Source organism: Parathielavia appendiculata, assembly GCF_033297405.1.
Source record: "Parathielavia appendiculata strain CBS 731.68 unplaced genomic scaffold N657scaffold_16, whole genome shotgun sequence".
Classification (NCBI taxonomy): Eukaryota; Fungi; Ascomycota; class Sordariomycetes; order Sordariales; family Chaetomiaceae; genus Parathielavia; species Parathielavia appendiculata.
In genome coordinates, this window is record NW_026944235.1 from 280,904 (window position 1) to 303,230 (window position 22,327).

Here is a 22,327-nt window from a genome sequence, read left to right on the forward strand (position 1 = left end):
TGTCGATGACTACCATCTGGTTGGGGAGGGGAGGCGTGCGTTTGCGGTGTGATGGATGTCGAGATGATGGATAAAGGGCTTGACGAGGACACATTTGAATTGTGGTTATTCCTGGATGAATTGTAACCCACAAGGTAAGGTACCATGTAGTTGCCCCTTCTCGTACGGCATCTTTCTGTGTCTGCTCGCAAACCGGAAAAAGCTAGTCAACCAATGCCGCTGAAGAAGCTCACCTGGATCCGGCCGAGCCAGCCGATCCGCTAGTTGGCGCGAAGACGCCAAAGCCAAAGATTTAAGACGTCATACTTATTGACCCAGCCGGTCACCACATCGGACGTGGACGGTATCAGGAGGCGGCACTTGAAGGGTTACACAAGGTCACGGCGTGATGAATGGTTTTGGAGCCTTCTACGAATTAACGTTGAGCTGGAGTCGATTTTGGCGCCAAGACTCATCCACGCTATGCCGGTTTGGGACCAAACCGTTGCGACCTCGACCTCCAACACTTCTCGTATGGTCTGGAACGCGACACCGAAATCAGTGCTCACCAAATCGATTATGCCAGAAAAGCGGAAGTCAGTCCCCGAAGGGAAGCCAGCCGGCGAGCCAGCACCGAGGCGCTCTGTGCGACTTCGAGCGTCGGCCGACACAACCACTGGTGCGACAGAAGCGAATGGGGTCTCCCAAGACAAGCCGACTGTGTTAACCAAGAAAGATGCACCAAAAAGGAAAGCTGAAAAGGTATCTGACATATATATTTATCACTACCTGAAAGGCGTGCCGTAACCGGAGCTCTCTAGCTCCCCTTCCGCCTCACACTTAGCCCGAATTACTCACTCTGACAGCGAATACAGCTGACAGGACATACAGGAGCATTCCAAAACTGGGGCGGAGCGTCTGACCAAGAAAGGTCGCATCCAGAGCAAAGAGTCAACTTCAGCCAAAGGTAGGACATCTGCAGGAAAAGCAGAAACCATCAGCGAGAAGCCCGCGAAGGACGGCAATGCTGCAGACACGGCCCCCAACGGAACAGCAGCTGGCGAACGGGAAAGAAACTACTGGCTGTTGAAGGCCGAACCCGAGTCGCGCTTAGAAAATGGCATCGACGTCAAGTTCTCGATCGACGACCTGGCGGCAAAGACGGAGCCGGAGCCGTGGGACGGTAAGCAAAACAAAGTCATCCCATCCACCAGTACGGCAATAGCAGGGCTGACAACGCTTAGGAATCCGCGCATACGCAGCACGCAACAACCTACGGGCCATGAAGAAGGGCGACCTGGCCTTCTTCTACCACTCCAACTGCAAGGAGCCGGGCATCGTCGGGACCATGGAGATTGTGCGAGAACACTCCCCAGATTGTGAGCCATGCCCCTCTGCACCAGTATTGAAAGGACATAAGATACTAAGAGTAGAATAAGTGTCCGCCCACGACCCCAAGGCACCCTACTACGATTCGAGTTCCAAGCCGTCCGACCCAAAGTGGAGCGTCGTGCACGTCAAGTTTCGGAGCAAGTTCGCCGCTCCGATCGGACTCAAGGAGCTCCGCGAGATGGGCGCGCCGGGCAAGCCACTCGAGAATATGCAGATGCTCAAGCAGACGCGGCTGAGCGTCAGCAAGGTCACTGCGGCCGAATGGGAGTATATAACGAGGGTAGCCGAGAACAGGGCGTCACAGACATAGTCAAGACACGACCGGGAGGTGGGGTTGAGGCGTTCTAGACTTTGTAGAAGTGTTGTGAGATTTACGATTCCGGGTATCAACCTGTGGCCTCCTCCAACGACCGCTTTGTATGCTCTAGCACGGTCTTGATGGCGGCATCCAGACCCTCCGTCTCCAGAATCATGTCGATCCAAGCAACCATTTTGCTTGCCAGCGCCTTCTTGTCGTCCGTCCTTTCCATGCCGTCATTCAACCTCGCTAGCGATTCGCGCAGCGCCTTGGGGAAGGCAGCAGTCATCACGTCCACCCCAATGAGTGGCCGCCGGATCTGGCAACTGCATGTGCACGGATGGTTGGGGAACAGCTCCTTCATCGCCTCGAGCACATGCTCCACGATTCTCTCCTGCGACGAGACATTGCTGAACCCAGCAAAAACGTCAAAGAACTTCTCGGCCGCCGCGGGCCCAAAGAACGGCTGCTTCCTGGCGATGTCGAAAATGGCCATGGGTATCGCACCGCTGAGCGCAGGGCTCTGCTCCATCTTCTTGGTTGTCCCATCGTCAAACACCTTCGGCCTCGCCTTCGCCCCCTGCCCCTGCACATCCGGATCAGGCAGCACCAGCTCCCCCTCCTCCCCACTCTCCTCGTCCTCCTCATCAAACATCACAATATCCCCCTCCTGCACCGCCTCAGTCGCCTTGATCGCCTCCAAAGGATCCACTCCCTTCCTGACCCCCTTCCCACTCTTCTTCGCCTCCACCCTCCCCAACCACTCCATCTCGCACCGCGCATACTCCACCCACAACGTACCTCCCTCCCCCCCGACACAGAACCGACACCCCCTTAAAAAGTGTGCCCGTGCCCTCTCCATATCTCCGCTCTGCGCCGCCCGCCGGCCCGCCATGGCCCACAATCCGGGCTCGGTGGGGTGCAGCCTCAGCGCGCGCGTGCAGATGCGCCGCCAGCGCTTGGTCGCCTTCACCTCGGCCGCGAAGTCGAGGTAGGCACGCCACAGCGGGATGCTGCCCGGGTGTTTGGTCACGGCGCGCTCAAAGATGCCAAAGGTGCGGGCCTGGCTGGCGTGTGATGACGACGACGACGAGGAATTGCGGATCTTGAGGCGGCGGCAGCGCTTGGCGCGCAGCCGGTCGAGCGAGCGCTCCCAGGCGACGTAGGAGAGGAAGTCGGATGGCTTGGTGCCTGGGGAGAGGATCAGGTGTTCGTAGTCGGAACGTTTGGTTACGAGGGAGCGGATTTCGTCCTGATTGCAGAGGGGCAGGGTTAGATTAGATGAGATTGGTGAGAGATGGGAAGGGTCTGGGTGGGAGGATGGGGACTGACTTTGGAAAATATTTCTTTCTCTTCAAAGTCGCGTAGCTCGGGAGCTGCGCGCTCGAGGTAGAAGCGAGCTTTGTCTGAGACGCCGGCCATTCTTGCGGTCGACTGGGCTCGGCAGTGACCAATTTGTGTTGGTGAATTTGGAAGCAAAGCTTCGTTGTCACTTGGCGGTTGTCGAGCTTCTGGTCGAGTCGGCGACTGGACTTTTTAGTGGGGCAGACCATAATGCCCTTATTCACCGCTCAAGCTCGGCAGCAAAGGGGGCCGTTTTTGACCCGGTCGCTGACCTCAATCCCTGCCCCAACCCAAATGCGATGGCCAGGGGTTCGGCGAGTTCCAAACTCAAGATCGTGCGCCGAGGCATCCGCGAGTTTCGCGCCGTCTTTGATGTGGAACGACAGCCTTTTCTCGACGCTCGTTCGTTGCCGGTTTATTTTCCCCTTTGTTTGAGGGGCTACTTTGACATGTTAAAGCATTTATAGTCCTCTGTGACACTAACCGTAACTCAGAGAACCCTTGATCCTTCAATAGTTGCTCCGCCACGATGGCCACGTCCCGCTACAAAGACAAGGATGGCGGCGTCGTGCTCTCTTTCGGCGGGCAGTGGGTGAGCTGGTCACACACTGTTGTTGCTTACCGTGAGTTGCCTTAGCGAAATTCAATCTAACCCGGTTCATCGAGATGTTGACGCTGTCTCAGTCGCTTTCCTCAGCGCCCTCATCGTCGGCTCCGCGCTGCACTACCGCAAGATCGTCCAGAATGAGTGGTATGGCTACCCGGACGAGTGGTTCCCGTCCGTCTCGGCTACGATTGGCGACCGCTATCCCGAGCGGTCCATCTTCATGATCTTCATTGCCATCACTTCCGGTATGCTCAACGCTCATCGGGGTCCACGCTGAAACACTGCTGATGATCCCCTTCAGGGCCGCGATTTGCGCTCGTCGGATTGTTCTATCTCCTTACCGCGAAGCCCGGCCACACCTTGCCGAAAGCAGTCGCCATCTCCGGCCTCATCCGGACACTGACATGTGGCGGATGGACATACATCACGTCGACCGACGACCACGACTGGCACGACATTCTGATGATCTCCTACATCGTCTTCACAATCCCTTGGACGACCGGCTGCATCGCGCTGAGCCCGCCGAATGCCAGAGCTATCAAATACAGGAAATATCTGGCCAGCGCCTTCTTCGGCACCCTGGTGCCCTTGGTCTATTTCTTCATCCAGCACAAGGTCCACCGTGTAGCAGGAGGTCAGTGTGATTGTGGCCAAATGCAAGGACTGTGCAAGGCTAACGTCCAGTCCAGCCTACACCATCTATGCGTTTTTCGAATGGGCTCTCATCCTCCTCGACGTCGCCTTTGATGCGGTAACGGCTCTGGACTTTGACACGTTCGAGGTGGTTGTCAGGGACGTCAAGGGAGCGAGCAAGGGGTACGTCCAATGGCTCCCGCTGTAGTCCCTGCCTTGCACGTGCTGCCCTGGGGGCATGTACATACACACACAACGTTTTGGAATGAGATCATGAAGACATGTTCTAAAACCCGCCTCGGTAGTGTCAACACGTCCTCGATGCCCACTGCTGTGCTTGAAAAGGAGTAAGCGACCCCGCCCCCTCGTAAATTATTCGGCCAAGTCGGGTGTGACTGATGAGTTGGACAGGAAGGAGAAGGCTACTGCTGGCGTTTTCTCCGCTGGATTCCGCTTGGGGGAGGCTCTCGACATTGTGGCAGATGTCTACCACGGCGTAAGTGCTTCGGTGGAGCCGGAGGGATTCCGTCTGACACGTTGATAGTTTGTATTCTGGTCCATCCTGACCAGCTTGGGTGTCGTCGTTTGGTGTAAGTCAGCCGGCTACCGCTGGCATTGCTCCAACTGACTTTTCCGCTAGACTTCCCGCTCTGGCACATGGGCATTTCGGGGTATGAGGCGCTTGTCATGTCCACCGTTACCCCGGCCCTTCTCGCCATCAGACCGCTGCGCTTCCTGATCGTCAAGAATCAGCGCGTTACACATCTTCTTTCGCTCGCTGGTTTGCTGGCGTATCTGGTTGAGAACCCGGTCTATCGACTCTTCACCGTCGGCTTTGGTGTTGGCATGTCCTGCCTTGGCTGGGCCGCAACTCTGTACTCTGACTCGGTGCAGCCCGCAAGACTCGAGGCTCGCATTCTGGCCTGGACTATCGGTCTTCTCATGTCATCCGTTGCCAAATTCGCTTGGTACACCAACAACCCAATCTGGCCCATCATGCACGCCGCAAACGGCGGCTGGAACGGCACGGGGTTGGTTCTTGCCATTCTTGCCGCCTTACGATTCACCCGTCGCGCGCCTCTGCAGGGCGGCAACCCTGTTGAGGACAAGAGCGGGTCGGCTCTGCTCTCGGCCCTTGGCATCGGCGGTCTGTTCTTTGCTTTGCATTCGCTGCTTTCGGATACCAGCACAATGATCCTCTGGGTCTGGGATGGCTATCCGATCAGGGGCCCCGTTTCCAACGTTCACGCCTGGTACACCATTGCTGCCATGACGGCCGGCGTCGTGGCTGGCATGTCTCGGCGCGCCCTTGTCACTACGTGGACTGCCTACGGTGTGGGCTGCTTGGGTGCTGCACTGCTCACCCTCTACCATCGATGGGTTGGCTACTACGGAGCCCTGGCTCTTGCCGCATACTTGATGGCCATCTCGATCCCTCTGATCAGCAGCGCTTCCAAGAAAAACCCTGCCGTCACTTTCGGTCTTGGTTTCTTGATCTACAACTTCTTGGTCCTCTTCCATGTTTGGGTGGTGGCCTACGCTTTTGTGCCCGGCGGTCCACTCGTCCGCGAACACACCGACTGGATCATGATCACCATGATGCTGCTGATCGGCGCCGGCGTCTTCGACCTCATCTCACAGCAAGCCAAGTCCGGCCGCAAGATGGCTGACCGCCGCCGTGCCGCCAACAACAACCATCGTAAGTACCACCTCGGCACGCTCGGCGTCCTCAACGTCCTCTTCCTCTGCGCCAACTTCCTCCGCTTCCCTACCAATGACTACAAGCCGTACCACGCCAATGACCGGCTCCTTACGGCGGGCATCTGGACCATCCACTTCTCGCTCGACAACGATATGTGGTCGTCCGAGTACCGCATGCGCGACTTGATCAAGGAGATGGAGCTCGACGTGATCGGCTTGCTCGAGTCGGACCTGCAGCGCATCATCATGGGCAACCGCGACACGACCCAGTTCCTCGCCGAAGACCTGGGCATGTACGTCGACTACGGCCCGGGCCCCAACAAGCACACCTGGGGCGCCGCGCTGCTGTCCAAGTTCCCCATCCTCAACTCAACCCACCACCTGCTGCCCAGCCCCGTCGGCGAGCTCGCCCCGGCCATCCACGCCACTCTCGACGTCTACGGCACCGCCGTCGACGTCTTCGTCTTCCACTCGGGCCAGGAAGAGGACCCGGAAGACCGCCGCCTCCAGTCCGAATACCTCGCCAAGCTGATGGGCTCGTCCCCGCGCCCGAGCATTCTCCTGTCGTACCTCGTCACCAAGCCGCTCGAGGGCAACTACAACACGTACGTGTCCGACGCCAGCGGCATGCACGACGTCGACGAGACTGACTGGGACCGCTGGTGCGAATACATCCTCTTCAAGGGCCTCCGCCGCACCGGGTATGCGCGCGTCAGCCGGAGCACCATTACCGATACCGAGCTGCAGGTCGCCAAGTTTGTGGTGCCGGCGACTGAGGAGGACGCCGTCTCGGTGTGGACCGCGCCGAAGCAGCTGCGGGATCGCCGCGTGCCGGAGCACGAGGTGCCGGAGGGGTGGCGGTTCCCTGGTCTGTTTCGGGGTGAGGGCGTCCGGGGGCATCGGTATCATGTTTTTGATGAGCCGAGGTATTACCAGTTCTAATCGGGGGTGAGTCAGGGAACTGGTGGATGAGGGAGCTGAGGGACGGGCGGTGTTTATGCTGTGGTAATGGTGGATGATGACTCCGATTGTACGTTGTTGACTTGAACAGGGAATGATCAGGAGCGAGTGTGCGGGTAATTCAAACTGCCATAACTATCTGAGACTCCTACCAATAGAGATTTGGTTTAGATTCTCGATACACGTGCTCAGATGTATAAAGCTCCGGAAACCCCTGACTTTATCACCATCATTCAATCCGTCTCGCCCGTCCCCATCTGCCACAATTCTAACCTCCATCCTCGCCGCCACATTCTCCATCTCTGCCAAGCTCATAGCCTGGTCCTTTCTCTGAAGTATCTCTAAACGACCCCTAAACTAACTAGAGTGGAGAGGGGGTTAGTGAGAGGAGAAGGCCAACTGAACCGAGTTCTGCGATTGGCAGACGACAGCAAACTTCCTCTTTTGCTCCATTCGTCAAGCTCCTCCGAAGCCACTTGAGAGGAAGGGTTTCTTGCCTAAAATAGTTCCAACGTTCAGCCCTAATAGCTCAGTGGTAGAGCGCAGCACTCGTAATGGTATAAGATCATCTACTTTGTGATATGCTGAGGCCCACGGTTCAATCCCGTGTTGGGGCAAACCGACTGCCTGGAACAGTGATGTTCCAGGTCACCTTTTGATTTTGACTTTTGTCCCTCCAATTCCAACCAACGCTTCCCCCTCTCCCTACCAATTTGTAGTTTAATGTCATCGCGTCCTTCACTGACATGACCAACACACCCAGCCCTCCTCATAACCTGAGCACCCGGCCATACGTAATGTTGTCCCTCCCCAGCCAGCAACCCATGACCGACCGTGATCGATTCTTTCCTGAATCGCAGTTACCTGGGCCAGCAACGATGAACTCGAATTGGTTCTACTGCATTTCTTTCCAATTTCCACAACTATTTTGATGCCGGCATTCCCCCTTCCGTCATCCGGGGATCACAAATCGTCGATGCTCCCTGCCAGCATTCTCTCACCCGCATCTCCTCCACTCATCCGATTCACCATACTATCACAACTCCCTCCTCCTAAACTCCACCATCGGCCCGTTCTTCAAACTCGTAAACGTATCCATCAACTGAAACTCGCTCACCCTATGCCTCCCCCACTCGGCGCCCGGCTTCCCCTCTCCGGGATCCTGGACCCCGACGGCCCGGCGCACGTCGTACAAGAACAGCACCCTCGCCAGCGTGATGCTCATCTCGACATACGCCAGCCCCTTCCCGATGCACCCGCGCGGCCCAATTGAGAAGGGACAGAAGGCGCTCTGCGCCAGCGCCACGCTCGCCTCGTCCACGCCGCCCGCGCCGCCGTCCTTGTCTCCGCCGCCGACAATCCACCTCTCGGGCCGGTACGCGAACGGATCCGGATAGTACGCCGGGTTATGGTGGATGGCGTAGTGCGGCGTGCCGACGATGGTCCCCGCCGGCACGCGCTCCCCGTCGATGGTCATGCCGCCCGCCAGCACCTCGCGGGGCAGGAGGCCGCCTACGGACGGGGACAGGCGCATGGCCTCGTCGATGCAGGCGCGCAGGTAGGTGCACGAGTTGAGCGCCGGGCCGTTGTGGATGTCCTCGAGCAACGCGAACTTGGCGCGGATCTCGGCCGTTGCCTTGGCCAGGGCCTCCGGGTGCCGGACGAGGTAGAAGAGCGTTGCTGCCATGGCGGTCGACGTTGTATCAGAGCCGGCGATGATGAGCAGATTGGACTCGCCCCAAAGTTCGGGGGTCGAGAAGCCCTGGCCGGTTTCAGGGTCGCGCGCCTTGAGGAGGTGGTAGAAGAAGTCGCGGCGGTCGGTTTCGTCGCCGAGGGCGGTGCGCTCCGTCAGTTGCTGCCGGCTGTACGCCATGTATTTGGCGCGGCCGGCGGAGATTTTGTGAAAGAGGATTTTATCCAGGCTGAGCTTGTTGATGATGGGCATGGTGCCGCACTGACTGGGGTGTTAAGAGCTGGTGGTGGGTAAAGCGTAACTTTTGAAGGTTTGACTTACCAAGAGATGCCGCTGTGCGGCGACCCCCACGAGGTCGACGGCATATCGGTTGTCCGGACGGTCGAGCATATGGAAGGCCTTGCCGAAACAGAGATCGCCCAAGATGTCCATGGCGAGCCAATTGCACCAGTCCGACATGTTCTTGGGCGAGCTCCATCCCTTTTTCTCGCTAATCACGCGTCCGGAGTCGCCGACGGCCTCGCAGAAAGTCCGGATGTTGGCCAGGATGTAGCGCTCGACTCCCTTGATGGCGCCGTCGGAGAAGGCGTGAGAGAGGACGCGGCGCTTGCGAGCGTGCATGTCCTTGTCACGGGTGTTGTGCGTGTTAGGGGCCGGGTGTACAAAGGCGTCGTAGAACTCGGCCTTGCGAACATTGGCGCGGAACCCGTAGATCTCTTTCAGAGCCGTGTTGGAGTTGATCGAGAGCGAGTTGGGCCCAAACCGAACAAATTTGCCATACGTTTCGTGCATGCGCCATAACTCGAGGTGGCGATCCCCCTTCCAGGCGTGGTAGAGCATATATGCATCCGTGAGCTTGGCGAGAAATGGCCCCGGATACTTGGCCAGCGGGTGAAAGAAGAGTCTGTAGATGACGAGACATGCTGTCTGTGATCTTCGTTAGTGTTAAGATTCCAGCCAATCGACGTCAGCACTGACGTAGAGCAAGCCCGCAATCACTAGTAATCCCAGCCAAAGTTGGAGGTGTGTCGGATTGAAGGCCATTGTGAGGTTGGTTGACGACGGGACCTGAAAAACCGCACCTTGAAGGGAGGTGACGAAGGTGTTGAGGAATGGTCCGGTCCTTTATAAGCAGTCAGAATGACGCTCAACCTAACAGCCGAATACCTGGCTCCATTTTAGATGAACGGCTTTGACCTCGGGAACCCTGAGTTCGTAATGTGCCATCACAAGTCGGCTTACTGGGCAATTGCCCTGATCTCGACGCTTCCTACCCGTCCTGTTGTGAGTACACCGAAACAGCTCGGCTTTCCACGGCATTGCCATGAGATCAGGCCTTATCGCAGCTTATCGGATGCACCACATGATGTCGACAGCTCCCACTTTAAGTCTTGCAGCCATGTCTCGGTCTCCGTCCGGCCTTGTTCTCCAATGAGTGACAATAGGAAATGCTCCATAGGAGAGGCATTGTGCGGAACTCGAGCGGAAAAGGGATTCGGCCCAAGGATTAGCGGCTCACAATCGACGAGTGTAGATCCAACTTCCCCAGACCCCATAAAATGGAGAACGATGGAACCCCTGACTTGAAGACGACTGCCAAGCTCCGTACTCCGTATTGACCATGACGTTCGGACTCCTCGAACACTCGGGGATGACCAGGGTATTGGAGCACGAGAAGTAGCAGCAGAGAAAATATGGCATGAGAGACCGCTACTCATCGCCTATAACGCCATCCGCGAGGACTCTTCTACCAGAAAAGAGAGAGAATAGATGACGGCCCGCATGTGCTGACCCCAAGAAAGAAGGAATTGTTCTGACAGCGTGGAGGACTGTCAGGGAGCTCGGCATGCCGCGGCATTTTTCTGGTCAACCCACCAAGAGGAGTCCGAACACGCCACAAGTGCCTGCTTGTTACTGAACCAAGAGTGGCCCGAAAAGTGGAGCACGTATGCAAGGCTGAAAGGCTGAAAACCCATGTTGACCTCTCGCCTTCCGTTGGCCGTAGTCAACAATATGGACAACGCCATGATCCAGCAAACCTCGAAGGCGCCCGAATAACAACGACCCATCAAGCCCAAAATGACGGTCTGCAGGTTCTACCAGCAGGGATACTGCCGCTACGGAAGTACGAAGGTTGCCTTTTTCTTTCCTTGCTCCGCCCTGTTCAGTCCGCTCCTCGACGACAATCGGACGTTCTGGCCGCGTCACTGTTACAGACCTATCATACGCCGCCATGACAGCCGTGACTCGCGTCGCGGCGACAATACCCGTTCCCAACGACATGCCTGGCTGACTGTTGCCTCCCGCTATCTCTAGATGCCTGCAAATTCGAGCACCCTCCCAAGGGAGGGCAGCAGCAAAACCACAACCGCTTTGGCGCCCTCTCCGGGCAATCGAATCAAGCGATGGGTGGCCGAGGCACAGGTGCGTGATGCCTTTTAGACCTCTCGGTGAACCGTGCTAACGGATCAGCAGCTGCGGATACCCCCCAATATCCCGGTTTGACCGTAGAAGCGATCCAGCGCGACCTGACGGCCGAGCTCCCGACATGGCTCTTTTCATGTTACGGCCCTGGGAGGGACGCGCCAGAACAGCTCTGGGGCGGCTATCCTCGCGAACAAAGCTTTGAGGAGATTCGGCTGCATTTCATGTCAGCAGTCACGGCAGGGAACCCTCAGGGTGCCGTGAGTCCTTTCCACACAAGAGAGCCGCTTTGGTAACGGGTTTCTGACTCTTCGCAGCTCAACGCTATCCAAGAACTACAGCAGAATATCCAGCAGCAGATTCAACACACTGTTAACAATATACCGATGGCGATACAATACATTGTGGAGGCCGGAAACAAGCACCCAAACCGGATAGACCGGTGTAAAGAGGCGACAGGAGGCGCTGGTCCCGGGGGCGCATTTGGGAGCCGAGCAAACGCTTTTCAGACCACCGCTCCACCCTCAAATCCATTCGGCTCACCGACTGCCCCCCAAACTACCGCGAGCACCTTCGGTCAGGCTGCCGCATTGAGCCAGAAGCCAAGTCCGTTTGGCGCGGCGGCCTTTGGCCAGGCTGCACAGCCAGCAGCGCCCGCCTTTGGGCAGCCGGCTACGTTGGGCGGGACTACAGCTTTCGGCAACCCAGCACAGACGACCAGTGCTTTTGGACAGACCAGCACACTGGGAGCGAAGCCAAATCCGTTTGCAGCGCCGGCATTAGCACAGCCAGCCCAGCCCGCCGGTTCCGCCTTTGGCCACTCGGCGTTTGCTCAGCGGGCCACCCTCGGGACGAAGCCGAATCCGTTCGGAGCTCCGTCCGGCGGGAGCGCATTTGCGGCTGCCACACAGCCTGCGCCTGCGACGTCGCCATTCGGCCAGCCTGCGCAGCAAGCGCACAACACAAGTCCCTTCGGTCAACCGGCGAGTGACCAACCCGCGAGCAATCCGTTCGGCCAGCCAGCAACCGCGCAAGCAGCGAGCCCATTTAGGCAGCCGGCAACCGCCGCAGGGGCTACTTGGCCCCAACAAAATCCAGCAGTCAACCCCTTTGGCGCGCCGGCCGCAGCCACTGCTCCCGCCAACCCTTTCGGCCAGCCAGCTACTACCACACCGTTCGCCGCCCCAACGGCCGCCACCACGACCACATCGGGCCCAAATCCGTTCGGCCAACCCACCACTGCAGTACCCACGTCAACAGCCGCAGCCGCCGCCGTCTCGCATGGCTCCGGTTCAGGTCCCGGCTCCGGCCCGTACAGCCCGGGCGCCACCCGCCAACACCCCGACATTTCCACCTACAGCTCTCACAACTCAGACCAGACGCTGCGCATGTTCAAGGGCAAGCCCGTCATGTACGTAGCGCCCAAGGACGGCCAGAAGCCGGTGCCCATGATCCGCAATTTCGACGGCAGCATGGTCCGCGTCTGGATGCCCAACGGCCCGCCGCTCTACACGGACCAGACCGAGGCCGAGCCGGCCAAATACGAGGACCCGAGTGTCATGCAGCAGTGGAAGGCTTTTGTCGAGACGGGCCAGTTTGCTGGCGGGGCCATGCCCGAGGTGCCTCCTAAGAGGGAGTTTTGTATGTGGGATTTCTAATGGGGACGGAGAGGAGGGTAATGGAGGGTGGGGAGTGTGTTAAGATGGGAGCATGGATTGGCGTTGGGGAGTGTGCTAGATGGGGTGTGGTTTACACTGCTGTAATAATTCTTTATACGCTTATTCTGGTTAAGCTGGAGACAACTTTTTGTCTCTCGCCAATGATAACGGTTGATGCTGTGAACGCTGCACATCGCTGTGCCCGGGCATCTATGTTAAGCACGTCACCCCGCAAATCCGCCCCTCGTCATCTTCCTGGCCCGCTGATCCCGCCGGTTATGGTTCGCCCGGCTCCCCTTGTTTGCCTCTTTCCTTCGTCTCGCGATCTCCGAGTCGGCAGCCGGCGGCGGCGCTCCTCCCCCTCTCCCGCCCCTTCCGCCTCTGCCTCTCCCCCGTCCCCGCCCTGGTTCATTCCCACGACCCCTGCCAGCGCCGACGCTATCACTACCTTCATCCTCCTCATCATCCACCCCCGCCCGCCACGCCGTACTCCCCAGCTCCACCTGCTCCCCGTTCCACTCCCCGTACCTCGCCATCAGCCTCCGCTTGAGTCCGGCATCCCGGCCCAGCATCACGGCCCACCCCTCAACCGCCTCATCCGTCATGCCAGTCTCCTCTCTCAGCCGGGCCCTCTCCTTCCCCCCGCGCGTCCCGTTGTCGCGGGCAAACACGCCTGGACTGGCCTGCCACGTGCGGAAGAGGATTGCCTCGCTGCCCTCGGGCAGGAGCTCGTCGGGCGCCGGTGTGTCGACCATCCCGCCCACGTCGGCCGCGTCGTACGTGTCGTCGCGCTCGTCGTCGTCGGAGTCGAAGGCGGCGAGGGCCGAGAGGATGGCGGCTTTGGAGGTCGTTGGGCGCGAGAGTAGCGCGTCAGCGTCGCCGGGCCGTTTGCCGATGTGTAGGCGCGAGGTGGCGGTTAGGAGGGTGAGGTCTTCGTCGGAGTCGTTTGCTCCTGGCGTGAGGGGCGGGGTTGGGCGCGGGGCGAGGGAGGATTTGCGGCGCGATTGCTGTTGGGGTGAGCGGGAGGAAAGATCCTCGGAGTGGTCGGCGGTTTGGAGGTGTGGGGGGAGGGAGTTGTCAAGGAGGTGGGAGATGACTTCTTCGGTCGAATTGGAGTACTCGTCCAGGAGCTTGAAGATGAAGCCTGTGCCGAGCTCGGGGAAGAGGTCCTGGACTTGAGACACTTGGCTCATGCGGTGCACCTGGATTTCTTGTTGGGCTTGGGCTTCGTCGAACTCGGCGAGGCCTTTGCCTTTATCAATTTTGCGCTTGACGAGACGCTTGGGTTTGGACATTCCGCCGCCGGGCTTTTTGAAGGTTCCAAGTTCCGCGAGAACTGACTTGGTCCGAGACGAGGCGTTGTCCGATTCTTCGATCTTGCGCTGCAAACGTTGTAGGAGGGGCGTGGATGCTACCAGTTCGGCCACGAGGGAGTCATTGACGTTGAGCGGGCCGGCCTTGTGCGTCTCTGCTGCGGTCTTCAGGGAGTAGAGCTGATCCGTAAGAGCTGACATCTTCTGGCCTTCCGCCAGGCCCACGAGGCAGAGATAGGTAGTTGCAATCAAGGCTTTCCTCAGAGGAGGGTTGGTGATCTTGTAGCAGCTGATAAGGCCATCGACAAAGTCGCTGCCGGAAAGGAAGAACTCGGCGACTGAAGGAGAGACGCGGATCAAGTCGTTGACCCGCTCTAGTCGCTCCTCGATGGCCTTGAGGTCTCCACCACTAAGGCCCGCATCGAGGTTCTTGATCATGAACTTCTTGAGGGCAGAAAGAGATGAGTCCAGGAAGCCTTTCGAGGCTGCCGACATACTCTTCAGCAACGGCTCAACCTTCTTCTTGCTGTAAACCCGGCTGACATCGGCCAGGAATTCCCACTGCGCCAGTCCACTGGGTGGCGATGGGCATTGAAGGAGCTTGCTGACAAGAGCGAAGCAACCTTTCAGAAGCCTCCTGGCCGAGGAAGACGATCCCAGTACGTTGATGCCACCCAATGAGACCTCCCTGGTAAACGAGGCAAGAAAGCCCTGGAGACTGTCATCCTTGCTCGAGATGGCCAAGAAGTCGGAGTCGGAGAGTGAGAGGTGGCTGTCGATGAGAGCCTGCCAAGCGTTGAGACAAGCAACCCACTCATCAGGTAACACCTGGTCTCTCCATGTCGCAATAGGGAAGAGTGCAAAGGTGGGAAGTTTTGAAGAAGCCATGGATGGTCTTGAAGTCGGTGATACGGGCGCTGGGTGCGGCGAATGCTCCAGACAATTCAGAGAATGCTAGCCTCTGCGATCAGCGAGGGGCGAGTCCGAAACTCACCAACAAAGGCTTAAGAAAACAAACAGCGATGGTATAGGGGTAGAGGGTAAGTGAAGAAAACAACGAGCACCTTCACCGCATGGTTTATGCCGACTTATAAGGCAGGATGAGGTGAAGTCCAAGACCCCTGTTTGCCCCTCTGCAAGTTGGAGCTTGCCGGATGTGTCATCGGGCGAGAGCTGCAGAAGTCCCAAGGCCGAGAGGCAAGCCACGGAAGCAAAGAGTGCCGCCACAGCAGGTGGGGCTGAATCCATGCCCTTGCCAAGATTCACCCCACCAGACCGGAAATCGCAAAAATGTCGAAAATGGGACAAGGTTCGCGATCTTGAACTTCCGCCGAGCAACGCAACGCAGCAAACGTCTCTACGCCTTCATCACTTTGCCGAAGCGGTAGGTTTTCCGGTTGTCTCCTGATTGCGAGTTCATGCCGCTCGCAATATCATGCGCTGGCGGGAGCAGCAATGTGTTGTTATGCGACATTACCCGGACTAGCAAGTAACTGACTGTGATCACAGCCGACTATCTCGCGTTCGAGTCGTGAAGGCACTCTCTCAACAGCCAATCCTCCAATAAATAGCTCGACCCTCGAGAGCAATCCGTCAAAATGTCTTATCAGAAGCCTGAGAAGGATTTCGGCGAGGCCCCCAAGGTCCACAAGATCCGTCCGTAACCCCTCAAATTCTTACCCTCTGCGGCCGAATACTCGACTGACGACGACACGTCCACAGGCATCACCCTGACCTCCCGCAAGGTTCAGGCCCTCGAGAAGGTCTGCCAGGAGCTCATTGAGCGCGCCAAGAACAAGGACCTCCGCGCCAAGGGCCCCGTCCGCCTGCCCACCAAGATTCTCAAGATCACGGTGCGTTAACCTTTGTTCCTTAGTTTCGCCGCCTGCGCGTGTGTAGATGGGCATGAAGACTGACGGAGACAATTCGAATAATAGACCCGCAAGACGCCCTGCGGTGAGGGTTCCAAGACTTGGGACTCGTACGAGATGCGCATTCACAAGCGCCTGATCGACCTGACTGCTCCGACTGAGATTGTCAAGCAGATCATCATCAACATCGAGGCTGGTGTCGAGGTTGAGGTTACGATTGCTGCTTGAGCAGATGGGGAGAAGAGAGGTAGTAAACAATAAAAGTGCCGGTTTGCGCCTGAGCGCGAACAAAACCCGGTGACGGCTTTTTGAACGTGACTAATAGCATGTGACGGCAATGCAATGCGACGTCGCGGCCCCCTCGAGTCGGCATCCGAGATGTCAAATGTAATACCGCGCAACATGGGCTTGAAAAGAGAACGCAGGGCGAGGCTCGATTGGATGATTTTCCAAGTTGCATGTTTTTACGATTTTACGTCCGTACCGTTAGCCGAGCGGGTAGGTTCAGACTCATCTCTAAGCGCTACCCCTTCGCCGGCGTGCTTCGAAGCGTCTCTTTTCAATGCTGCCGTCCTAGATGGCAGCGTGTCGGATTCGGGGAAGGGTGTCGAGCATGGAGTTTATGTTTGGCTCCGGGATCTCTGCCGGCTAGGCAACCTGGTCTGACGCCAAGGGAGCCTGTGTCGCTCCGCCTGCAGCTGACTTCCGTGCCTCCAGAGATGCCTTGATAAGTGCCTCCTCCTCTTGCCCTGTGCGCTCCCACGGCATATCCATACCGGCCGACAGCCAAAGTTCCTCGAGTTCAGTGACTTTGGCGAGGTACGTTTGCTGCGTGATGTAGGCCCCCTTGAGCCACCGGCTGCCCTCGGCCGTGGCGAACTGCCGTCGTCCGTGCAAAATCTGGCGGTTGTCAAAGATGACGCACTCGCCCTCTTTGAGCTTCACCTCGACCATGTTGCTCTCGGATTCGACGATTCTCTGGAAAGCGGTCGCGGCGCGCTTCCACCGATCGAGCCGCGGGAACCCAGGTGGAAAGGGTGCCTGGAACGGCGGCGCCCAGTTTGTCTCATTGGGAGTGCCGGCTCGCCCTCTTGTAATGGTATTGCGCAGCGCATGGTAGTGGTGCTCACCTTTCCGGTAGCCAAACCAAACCCCGGCCTTTACCAGGAAACCATAGAAGTGAGGCGACTTTACCTTCAGCTCGTATGCGGCGCGGATACCGTGGCTGAACAGCGACTCGCCACCCTCGCAGCTATTCGAGAGGCAGTGAAGCAACTGGAGGCCTGGGATCGGGTCGTGGTACATGAGGTCCTGGTGCAGGCCCAGGAATTTGCTCGTGTAGGCCACGTTTTCCGCCTGCGGCTTCGACTTGACGTCCCAAGTCCAGCCGTAGAAGGTGTACTGCAGCGGGCCGATGCGGCTTGCGATGCGCTGAACCTCGGTCTCGTCCTGAGGGACGTCGGTGACGAAAATCAGTCCAGTGTGGCGCAGGTCGGTGAGGGCGCTCCAGAAGGCATCGTCATCCTCCATCCAGTCCTTGTAACTGACGCGGCAACGGCCCTCGGCCAGCAGGGCTTCGTACTCGGCCCGATCCCAGCAGACACGGCTGGGGTTGTGGGTTTTGGCGGTTCGTCCCCTCTGCCATGGCCGCTCATTCGACCAGCCCGTCACATCTTCGACAGGGAAAACACTGGTGTGCGGGCTGTCCCCGCTCGGGTGGTCGTTCGCCCAGACTATCTTGAGAGAGCCATCAGGGTTCAGCTCAGCATGATCGATCTGTGGCTCGTCCGCAAGGTCGGTTGTCGAAAAATTCTTTTGGCCAGAGTCGGGGTCGACGCAAAGATGGCAGGGGCACGAGTCGCGCAGCCAGAGGGTGGACACGGGGAAGTCATGGTTGGCGTCACCTTCGCCCGCGAGACGGACGCTGAGCTGACGACTGTTCCAAAACACGATCCCAACATCAGACTCGACAGTTTTCAAGGGCCCATCGAGAGGGGTTCTGGGCTTCGGCCTCCACACTGTGCCCTGATCGTTTCTCGTGGGCTTGGAGTTATTCGCATCCTTCGCGCCGGAAGGTCTCGAGCCGCCTGCCCACTTCTCCGTTTTGCCGTGGGTGTGGTTATAGCGAGCCGCCGTGCCGAAGCCACCAAGTTTGAGCTGATCGACGAAGCCGGTCTGTCGCGCTGCACTTGGAGAACCGGACTGCCAAAGCCCACGCGCCCTGTAAGGTGTTGGTACAACGGGCACACCGCGCGCTGTCAGAAGGCCCCAAGAACGAGCAATACAAATCGCTCCACCCATGGTTGACCGGATACGGGATGGTAGAGCGGTCGCAGTCGAAAAGTTTGGGGGGTCGCTTGGTCGTGGCGGCTCTGAAAGGTTGAAGAACAGTCAGGTGTTTACTGCAAACATCCCGTCGGGATAGAGGGGGAAACCCCACATTACTCGCAGAGCTGTCATGTGTCAAGAAACCCCGGTGCTTGGCGCTACATAACTAAGCTCATAAAGATCGGCGGCACGTACACCAAGTACCTGGAGCTCAACAGTGACCAGTCATCTTTGGGTTGACGTCACTCCGAGTTATGTGGCTTTCGAGTGAGTGTCCCATCACTAAACCGCCGCTTTAATGCTGTTATTTTCAAGCTGACTCAAACCAATCCAAACTACGGATCGACTCACATAGTTGTCTCTGGCACTCTCTGCAATCCACCAAGATGAACTCAAATCCACTCGCAGATCGCGAAAAAGCGTTGGAGAACCAATGGATCCGGGAGAAAGAGTGCGCTCCTCAAGCCAGTCCCTATCAAAACTGAATACTTACACGCCACGATCAGGAAGCGGATGGCCAAAGATCAGGGTGCAAAGAAACAGCACACTGCCAAGGATGCAGAAACTGCGAGCAAGGCGCAACAGCAGGCGAGTCAGGAGAGTAAATGAGGATCATGCTACGATAAATGAGGATCATGCTACGATAAATGAGGATCATGCTACGATAAATGAGGATCATGCTACGATAAATGAGGATCATGCTACGTCGGTAGCGACCAAGTTGAACCACTCACCATACTTAGATCGTGTATATCCGCCTCATGATCAAAAGTTGCTTTCTCCAGACAGAATGAGCTATACTACAAGAAGAGTTTTGTATGACATCAACCGGGCGCGATCACCTACCAATTCAATCATGTTCGATACAACCAGACGTCTCTACCCTCTTGTTCCAATTTATGCCCCTCAGGTACGGAGTTAGGTGTAAGCTTAACGTTAGATACAATAAGATCCTGTTAGCATGGACCTTAGTACACCTTAGGCGAATAAATCCAGCAATATAACATCACTGATTAAATGTCTAGACAAACCTCTTTAATCTTTCTTATATTCTTTCTCCCTTCATTATTTTTAGCATAACGGTATGTAATTACTAATCTTATCATATTGTCTTTCTTTTCGTTTTAATCTTTCTTAACGTTTTTTCTCTCCGCCTTGTTCTACTTTCTTGTTATTTTTTTCCTAAACTCTCTCTTGTTTCCGTTCTACTAAATCCTTTAACTATAACTTGCTTTTATTGTTTTCTTCTCCTTTTTCGTCTAAGTTTTAACTTTGACTTTCTTTCTTTCTTTGAATTCTTCTTTTTCTTGCTGAGTCACTTATGTGGCTTACAGAATGTCGACCGTCTGCATCAGCACGGCTTTTCCCCTCCTGCCTGCAAGAGGTTCGCCATTATGCGGCCAAAGTATAGGCCGTTATGGAAGTCGACAAGCAAGTGGGCGCCTGTGACGGGCACCACCCGAGGTCTGGTCAGCTCGCACATACAAGATCGGTATTGCTACAACAAAAGCAAGAGCTAGATGACAGGAATGGGCGTGCAACCAGACCTTAAGTACTGGAGCAGAGGCCTATGCGTAAGCATGACCATAGACGTATGATCAAACCCCATGACGTATGCATAACCGCAAGCATATGACATGACCATGAGAACAGGGACGGGGAATCCCGTGACAGCGCCTGTGTAATGCTAGTTGAGGCCGATGTCGGCCGACGGCTGGAAGTCATTTCTATACGGTGCTTGAGCTTCAAACTTGTCATTGCTGCCCGGCGGGTCCAACCGCAGATAGCCCTCGCTCAGGGGGCGCAGGATGGACACCTCGATGAGCCCAAAGCCACTGGCTCACAACGACCCGGTGCTCAGGCGATATGCCTGGCGGGCCGCACGGTATCGTATCATCTATGGGGCGGGGCGGTCATGCGGATAGCTGGACTAGGTGACCTAGAGGTACTGGCGCGATGCGGTGTCGATCAAGATGTCTTGTATGATGGTGTGCTGGTGGTAATGCTGATGGTAGTGATGGTCTTGGTGGGCTGGAGACCGGAGAGCAGTTCGAGGGGAACAAGACCCGCCTACATGGAAAGCACAATTGCAAACTAAGACCGGAATTGCAGATGGAAAGAGAACATGTCGCATCGGGTATTGAGTTACATGACATAACTCGCCCCTAGATACCTAGTATAGCCAGCAATGACTTATTGTGGAAATGCCCCGGGGATACGAGGGGCGTCCTGCCATCAATTTGGCGAGACTTGAACCTGGGGTTGTTTCTCCTCCTGGCTTTTTTCCGGCCAGCTGTAACACTTACGTTCCTTGCGCCTGGATTGCCTGGCGTAGCCGCCCCTGCGGTTCGGGGTCCACAACCAGCTCTTTCCTGATACCGATGCCCGCCCGCTCGGGCCGTGTGGGCTGTGGTAATGGCCGCGGGGTTTCGTGGGTTTGGAGCGGCCCCGGGAGGGAGCCGGCTGTGAGGCCCGGCGGTTGGCGCGCCGTGTTTGGGGGGTATTCGATGATGCGTTGGCGAGGCGTTGGCTGCACGTGGCGTATTGCTTGGGGTCCGAGCTGCACCGCTGCTGGAGGGATGGGTACGTCTGGTTAGAGCTCTGCGACTTCGTCCCTGGGGGTTGTCAAACCTTCTCCTTCAACAAATTGACGAGCATCTGAGCGGTGGACGCTCGGCGCGATGGGTCGATGCTTGCCATTGGCTCGAGCTGAGGTTCCCAGCTGGTAAAGGCCTGAACCGCTCGTGCAACATCGGACATGGAATAACCGCGGAAGTCTGGCGGTGGAAATCTGAGCTTTGGATGGATCTCGAGTATCGTATCAAACAGGGGCCAGATACCCACCTTCGGAGTCTGAGACCAGTGGCTTTGAAGCTCTGGAGCCTGGTACAACGGGGTGCCGCAGAAGGTGGTGGCAAGGCGGAAATCATTGGCGAACCCAAAGTCAGCGAGCTGAAACTTGTACTTGTCTTCGCGCAGTGTCTTGTAGAGGATGTTCTGAGGCATAATATTTCGATGGCAGGTTTCTTGAAAGCTAGATAATCCAGGGCACTGAGCATCTGCGCTAACACTTGGGTGCAGAGCTTATCAGAAGCTTCTCTGCTTCGAACAAGGGAGGCGAGACTGCCCGCACGCAAGGGTATAAATATTGACGGGCTGTCTGTGTGGAAGTCTTTGGTTCCTAGGCACTCGATAATATGGTTCTATGTTGTAGTTAGCAAGGAGGAAGAGGGAGAGGAAGAGGAAGAGACTCACATATGAGATTCTTTCCATGATTTTCAACTCTCTGTAGAGGGCGGTCCGGGCGAGTTCAACAAGCCCGGGGCCTCCTTGTGCCTAAAGGTCAACCTTCTTAACGGTGAAGTGCCATCCTTTTTCGATAGCTCGCAGTTTCAGAGTGCCATAACAGCGCGCGCCCTCCCAGCACTCGAATTGGTCGCCGAGCATCCAGATCGACTGGAACAATGGCTAAGGTAGATAATCGCTTCATGCGCGATGATCCGCCCCCTCTACGTTTCGTCGGGCGAGTCCGTGGAAGAAGAAGCCCTATGCCATCGGGTGTTGATGCAGTCCCAGGAAACTGTTCTCCATGAATTCAGGGACCTGCTTAGCCAACCGCTCGCTGTTTTCGAACGCGGCGTTGTTTTGCGAAGGTTGGGTAAAGGCGCGTACAGACCCGCGCGACGCTTCCGCAACGAGGCCCCCCTCGAACACGAACGCTTGAGCACATTTTCCTTACGGCAGCCATACTGGTCACCGGCTAAAGCATTCGTCAAAGGGGAGACGGGCCGTCATCGCCCGGCGAAACATCAGAAAACGGTGGCAGCGCCTCGGCATCTGGAACCCGAAATGAGGGATACCCGACCGAGCCAACCCTCAGCTCGAGGACTACGTCGACCATTGGAAATGGAAATGGGAGTCTGCGACCGACCGGCCTCACAGTGATCTGCGACACCCCATCGGGCGGGCCATGCAACTCTGCGAAAACTTGGCGTACGGTGAGCACTTCGCCCACGCAAACAGCCCCAACGAGCACAAGTTGACGCGGCGGTCGGAACAGACGATCAACTCATGCAGAACGCAGAATTAGAACCGGTAAAACCCTTCACCTCGTCATCGGGGACGT

At 57.0% G+C, this 22,327-nt stretch overlaps 9 protein-coding genes and 1 non-coding gene across 10 annotated transcripts; 5 read left to right on the plus strand and 5 right to left on the minus strand.

Moving 5' to 3' along the window:
* Positions 1–210: 210 nt before the first annotated feature.
* Positions 211–903, minus strand: N657DRAFT_156888 (uncharacterized protein). Its single transcript, XM_062785995.1, has one exon. The coding sequence runs from the start codon at positions 750–752 to the stop codon at positions 369–371; it is 384 nt and encodes a 127-aa protein (XP_062644309.1). The 5' UTR covers positions 753–903; the 3' UTR covers positions 211–368.
* Positions 904–1,062: 159 nt separating this feature from the next.
* On the plus strand, positions 1,063–1,681 carry N657DRAFT_579693 (DUF55-domain-containing protein; the record flags this gene model as incomplete). The annotated part of the gene is made up of 3 exons (XM_062789412.1): positions 1,063–1,162; positions 1,224–1,358; positions 1,419–1,681. Coding segments are annotated over 3 exons (498 nt in total), but the record flags the coding sequence as incomplete, so codon positions are not given.
* Positions 1,682–1,757: 76 nt separating this feature from the next.
* On the minus strand, positions 1,758–3,091 carry N657DRAFT_625106 (uncharacterized protein; the record flags this gene model as incomplete). The annotated part of the gene is made up of 2 exons (XM_062790738.1): positions 1,758–2,921; positions 3,002–3,091. 2 exons carry the CDS (start codon positions 3,089–3,091, stop codon positions 1,758–1,760), a joined length of 1,254 nt encoding a protein of 417 aa, XP_062644311.1.
* Positions 3,092–3,298: 207 nt separating this feature from the next.
* On the plus strand, positions 3,299–7,100 carry N657DRAFT_666124 (uncharacterized protein). Its single transcript, XM_062795323.1, has 8 exons — positions 3,299–3,636; positions 3,698–3,865; positions 3,922–4,254; positions 4,310–4,436; positions 4,559–4,600; positions 4,665–4,749; positions 4,798–4,843; positions 4,894–7,100. Exons 1-8 carry the CDS (start codon positions 3,543–3,545, stop codon positions 6,894–6,896), a joined length of 2,898 nt encoding a protein of 965 aa, XP_062644312.1. The 5' UTR covers positions 3,299–3,542; the 3' UTR covers positions 6,897–7,100.
* Positions 7,101–7,432: 332 nt separating this feature from the next.
* N657DRAFT_t130 lies at positions 7,433–7,531 on the plus strand. The gene has a single exon. It is a non-coding gene; the product is annotated as a tRNA-Thr (tRNA).
* Positions 7,532–7,950: 419 nt separating this feature from the next.
* On the minus strand, positions 7,951–9,651 carry N657DRAFT_579569 (cytochrome P450-like protein; the record flags this gene model as incomplete). The annotated part of the gene is made up of 3 exons (XM_062789404.1): positions 7,951–8,868; positions 8,929–9,534; positions 9,586–9,651. 3 exons carry the CDS (start codon positions 9,649–9,651, stop codon positions 7,951–7,953), a joined length of 1,590 nt encoding a protein of 529 aa, XP_062644313.1.
* A 972-nt stretch (positions 9,652–10,623) lies between these two features.
* Positions 10,624–12,872, plus strand: N657DRAFT_649043 (uncharacterized protein). Its single transcript, XM_062793645.1, has 4 exons — positions 10,624–10,740; positions 10,924–11,031; positions 11,083–11,291; positions 11,349–12,872. The coding sequence occupies exons 2-4, from the start codon at positions 11,013–11,015 to the stop codon at positions 12,687–12,689; spliced, it is 1,569 nt and encodes a 522-aa protein (XP_062644314.1). The 5' UTR covers positions 10,624–10,740; positions 10,924–11,012; the 3' UTR covers positions 12,690–12,872.
* Positions 12,783–15,133, minus strand: N657DRAFT_625116 (uncharacterized protein). The gene has a single exon (XM_062790739.1). The coding sequence runs from the start codon at positions 14,888–14,890 to the stop codon at positions 12,914–12,916; it is 1,977 nt and encodes a 658-aa protein (XP_062644315.1). The 5' UTR covers positions 14,891–15,133; the 3' UTR covers positions 12,783–12,913.
* A 467-nt stretch (positions 15,134–15,600) lies between these two features.
* N657DRAFT_636532 (ribosomal protein S1) lies at positions 15,601–16,101 on the plus strand (the record flags this gene model as incomplete). Its single annotated transcript, XM_062791431.1, has 3 exons — positions 15,601–15,658; positions 15,725–15,855; positions 15,940–16,101. The coding sequence occupies 3 exons, from the start codon at positions 15,601–15,603 to the stop codon at positions 16,099–16,101; spliced, it is 351 nt and encodes a 116-aa protein (XP_062644316.1).
* A 420-nt stretch (positions 16,102–16,521) lies between these two features.
* N657DRAFT_693014 (Clavaminate synthase-like protein) lies at positions 16,522–21,221 on the minus strand (the record flags this gene model as incomplete). The annotated part of the gene is made up of 4 exons (XM_062797197.1): positions 20,833–21,221; positions 20,508–20,761; positions 18,159–18,245; positions 16,522–18,094 (listed from the first exon to the last, which is right to left on the minus strand). Exons 1-4 carry the CDS (start codon positions 21,205–21,207, stop codon positions 16,522–16,524), a joined length of 2,289 nt encoding a protein of 762 aa, XP_062644317.1. The 5' UTR covers positions 21,208–21,221.
* Positions 21,222–22,327: the final 1,106 nt, after the last annotated feature.

What these genes read in the sequence shown, in the direction of transcription:
- N657DRAFT_156888 (XM_062785995.1), bottom strand. Translation starts at nt 752, where the DNA reads ATGTCAGATACCTTTTCAGCTTTCCTTTTTGGTGCATCTTTCTTGGTT.
- N657DRAFT_666124 (XM_062795323.1), top strand. Translation starts at nt 3,543, where the DNA reads ATGGCCACGTCCCGCTACAAAGACAAGGATGGCGGCGTCGTGCTCTCT. An exon ending in CTTCATTGCCATCACTTCCG is followed by an intron (nt 3,866 to 3,921) that starts GTATGCTCAACG and finishes GATCCCCTTCAG; the next exon opens with GGCCGCGATTTGCGCTCGTC. An exon ending in TGGCAGATGTCTACCACGGC is followed by an intron (nt 4,750 to 4,797) that starts GTAAGTGCTTCG and finishes ACACGTTGATAG; the next exon opens with TTTGTATTCTGGTCCATCCT.
- N657DRAFT_649043 (XM_062793645.1), top strand. An exon ending in CAGGGAACCCTCAGGGTGCC is followed by an intron (nt 11,292 to 11,348) that starts GTGAGTCCTTTC and finishes GACTCTTCGCAG; the next exon opens with CTCAACGCTATCCAAGAACT.
- N657DRAFT_625116 (XM_062790739.1), bottom strand. Translation starts at nt 14,890, where the DNA reads ATGGCTTCTTCAAAACTTCCCACCTTTGCACTCTTCCCTATTGCGACA.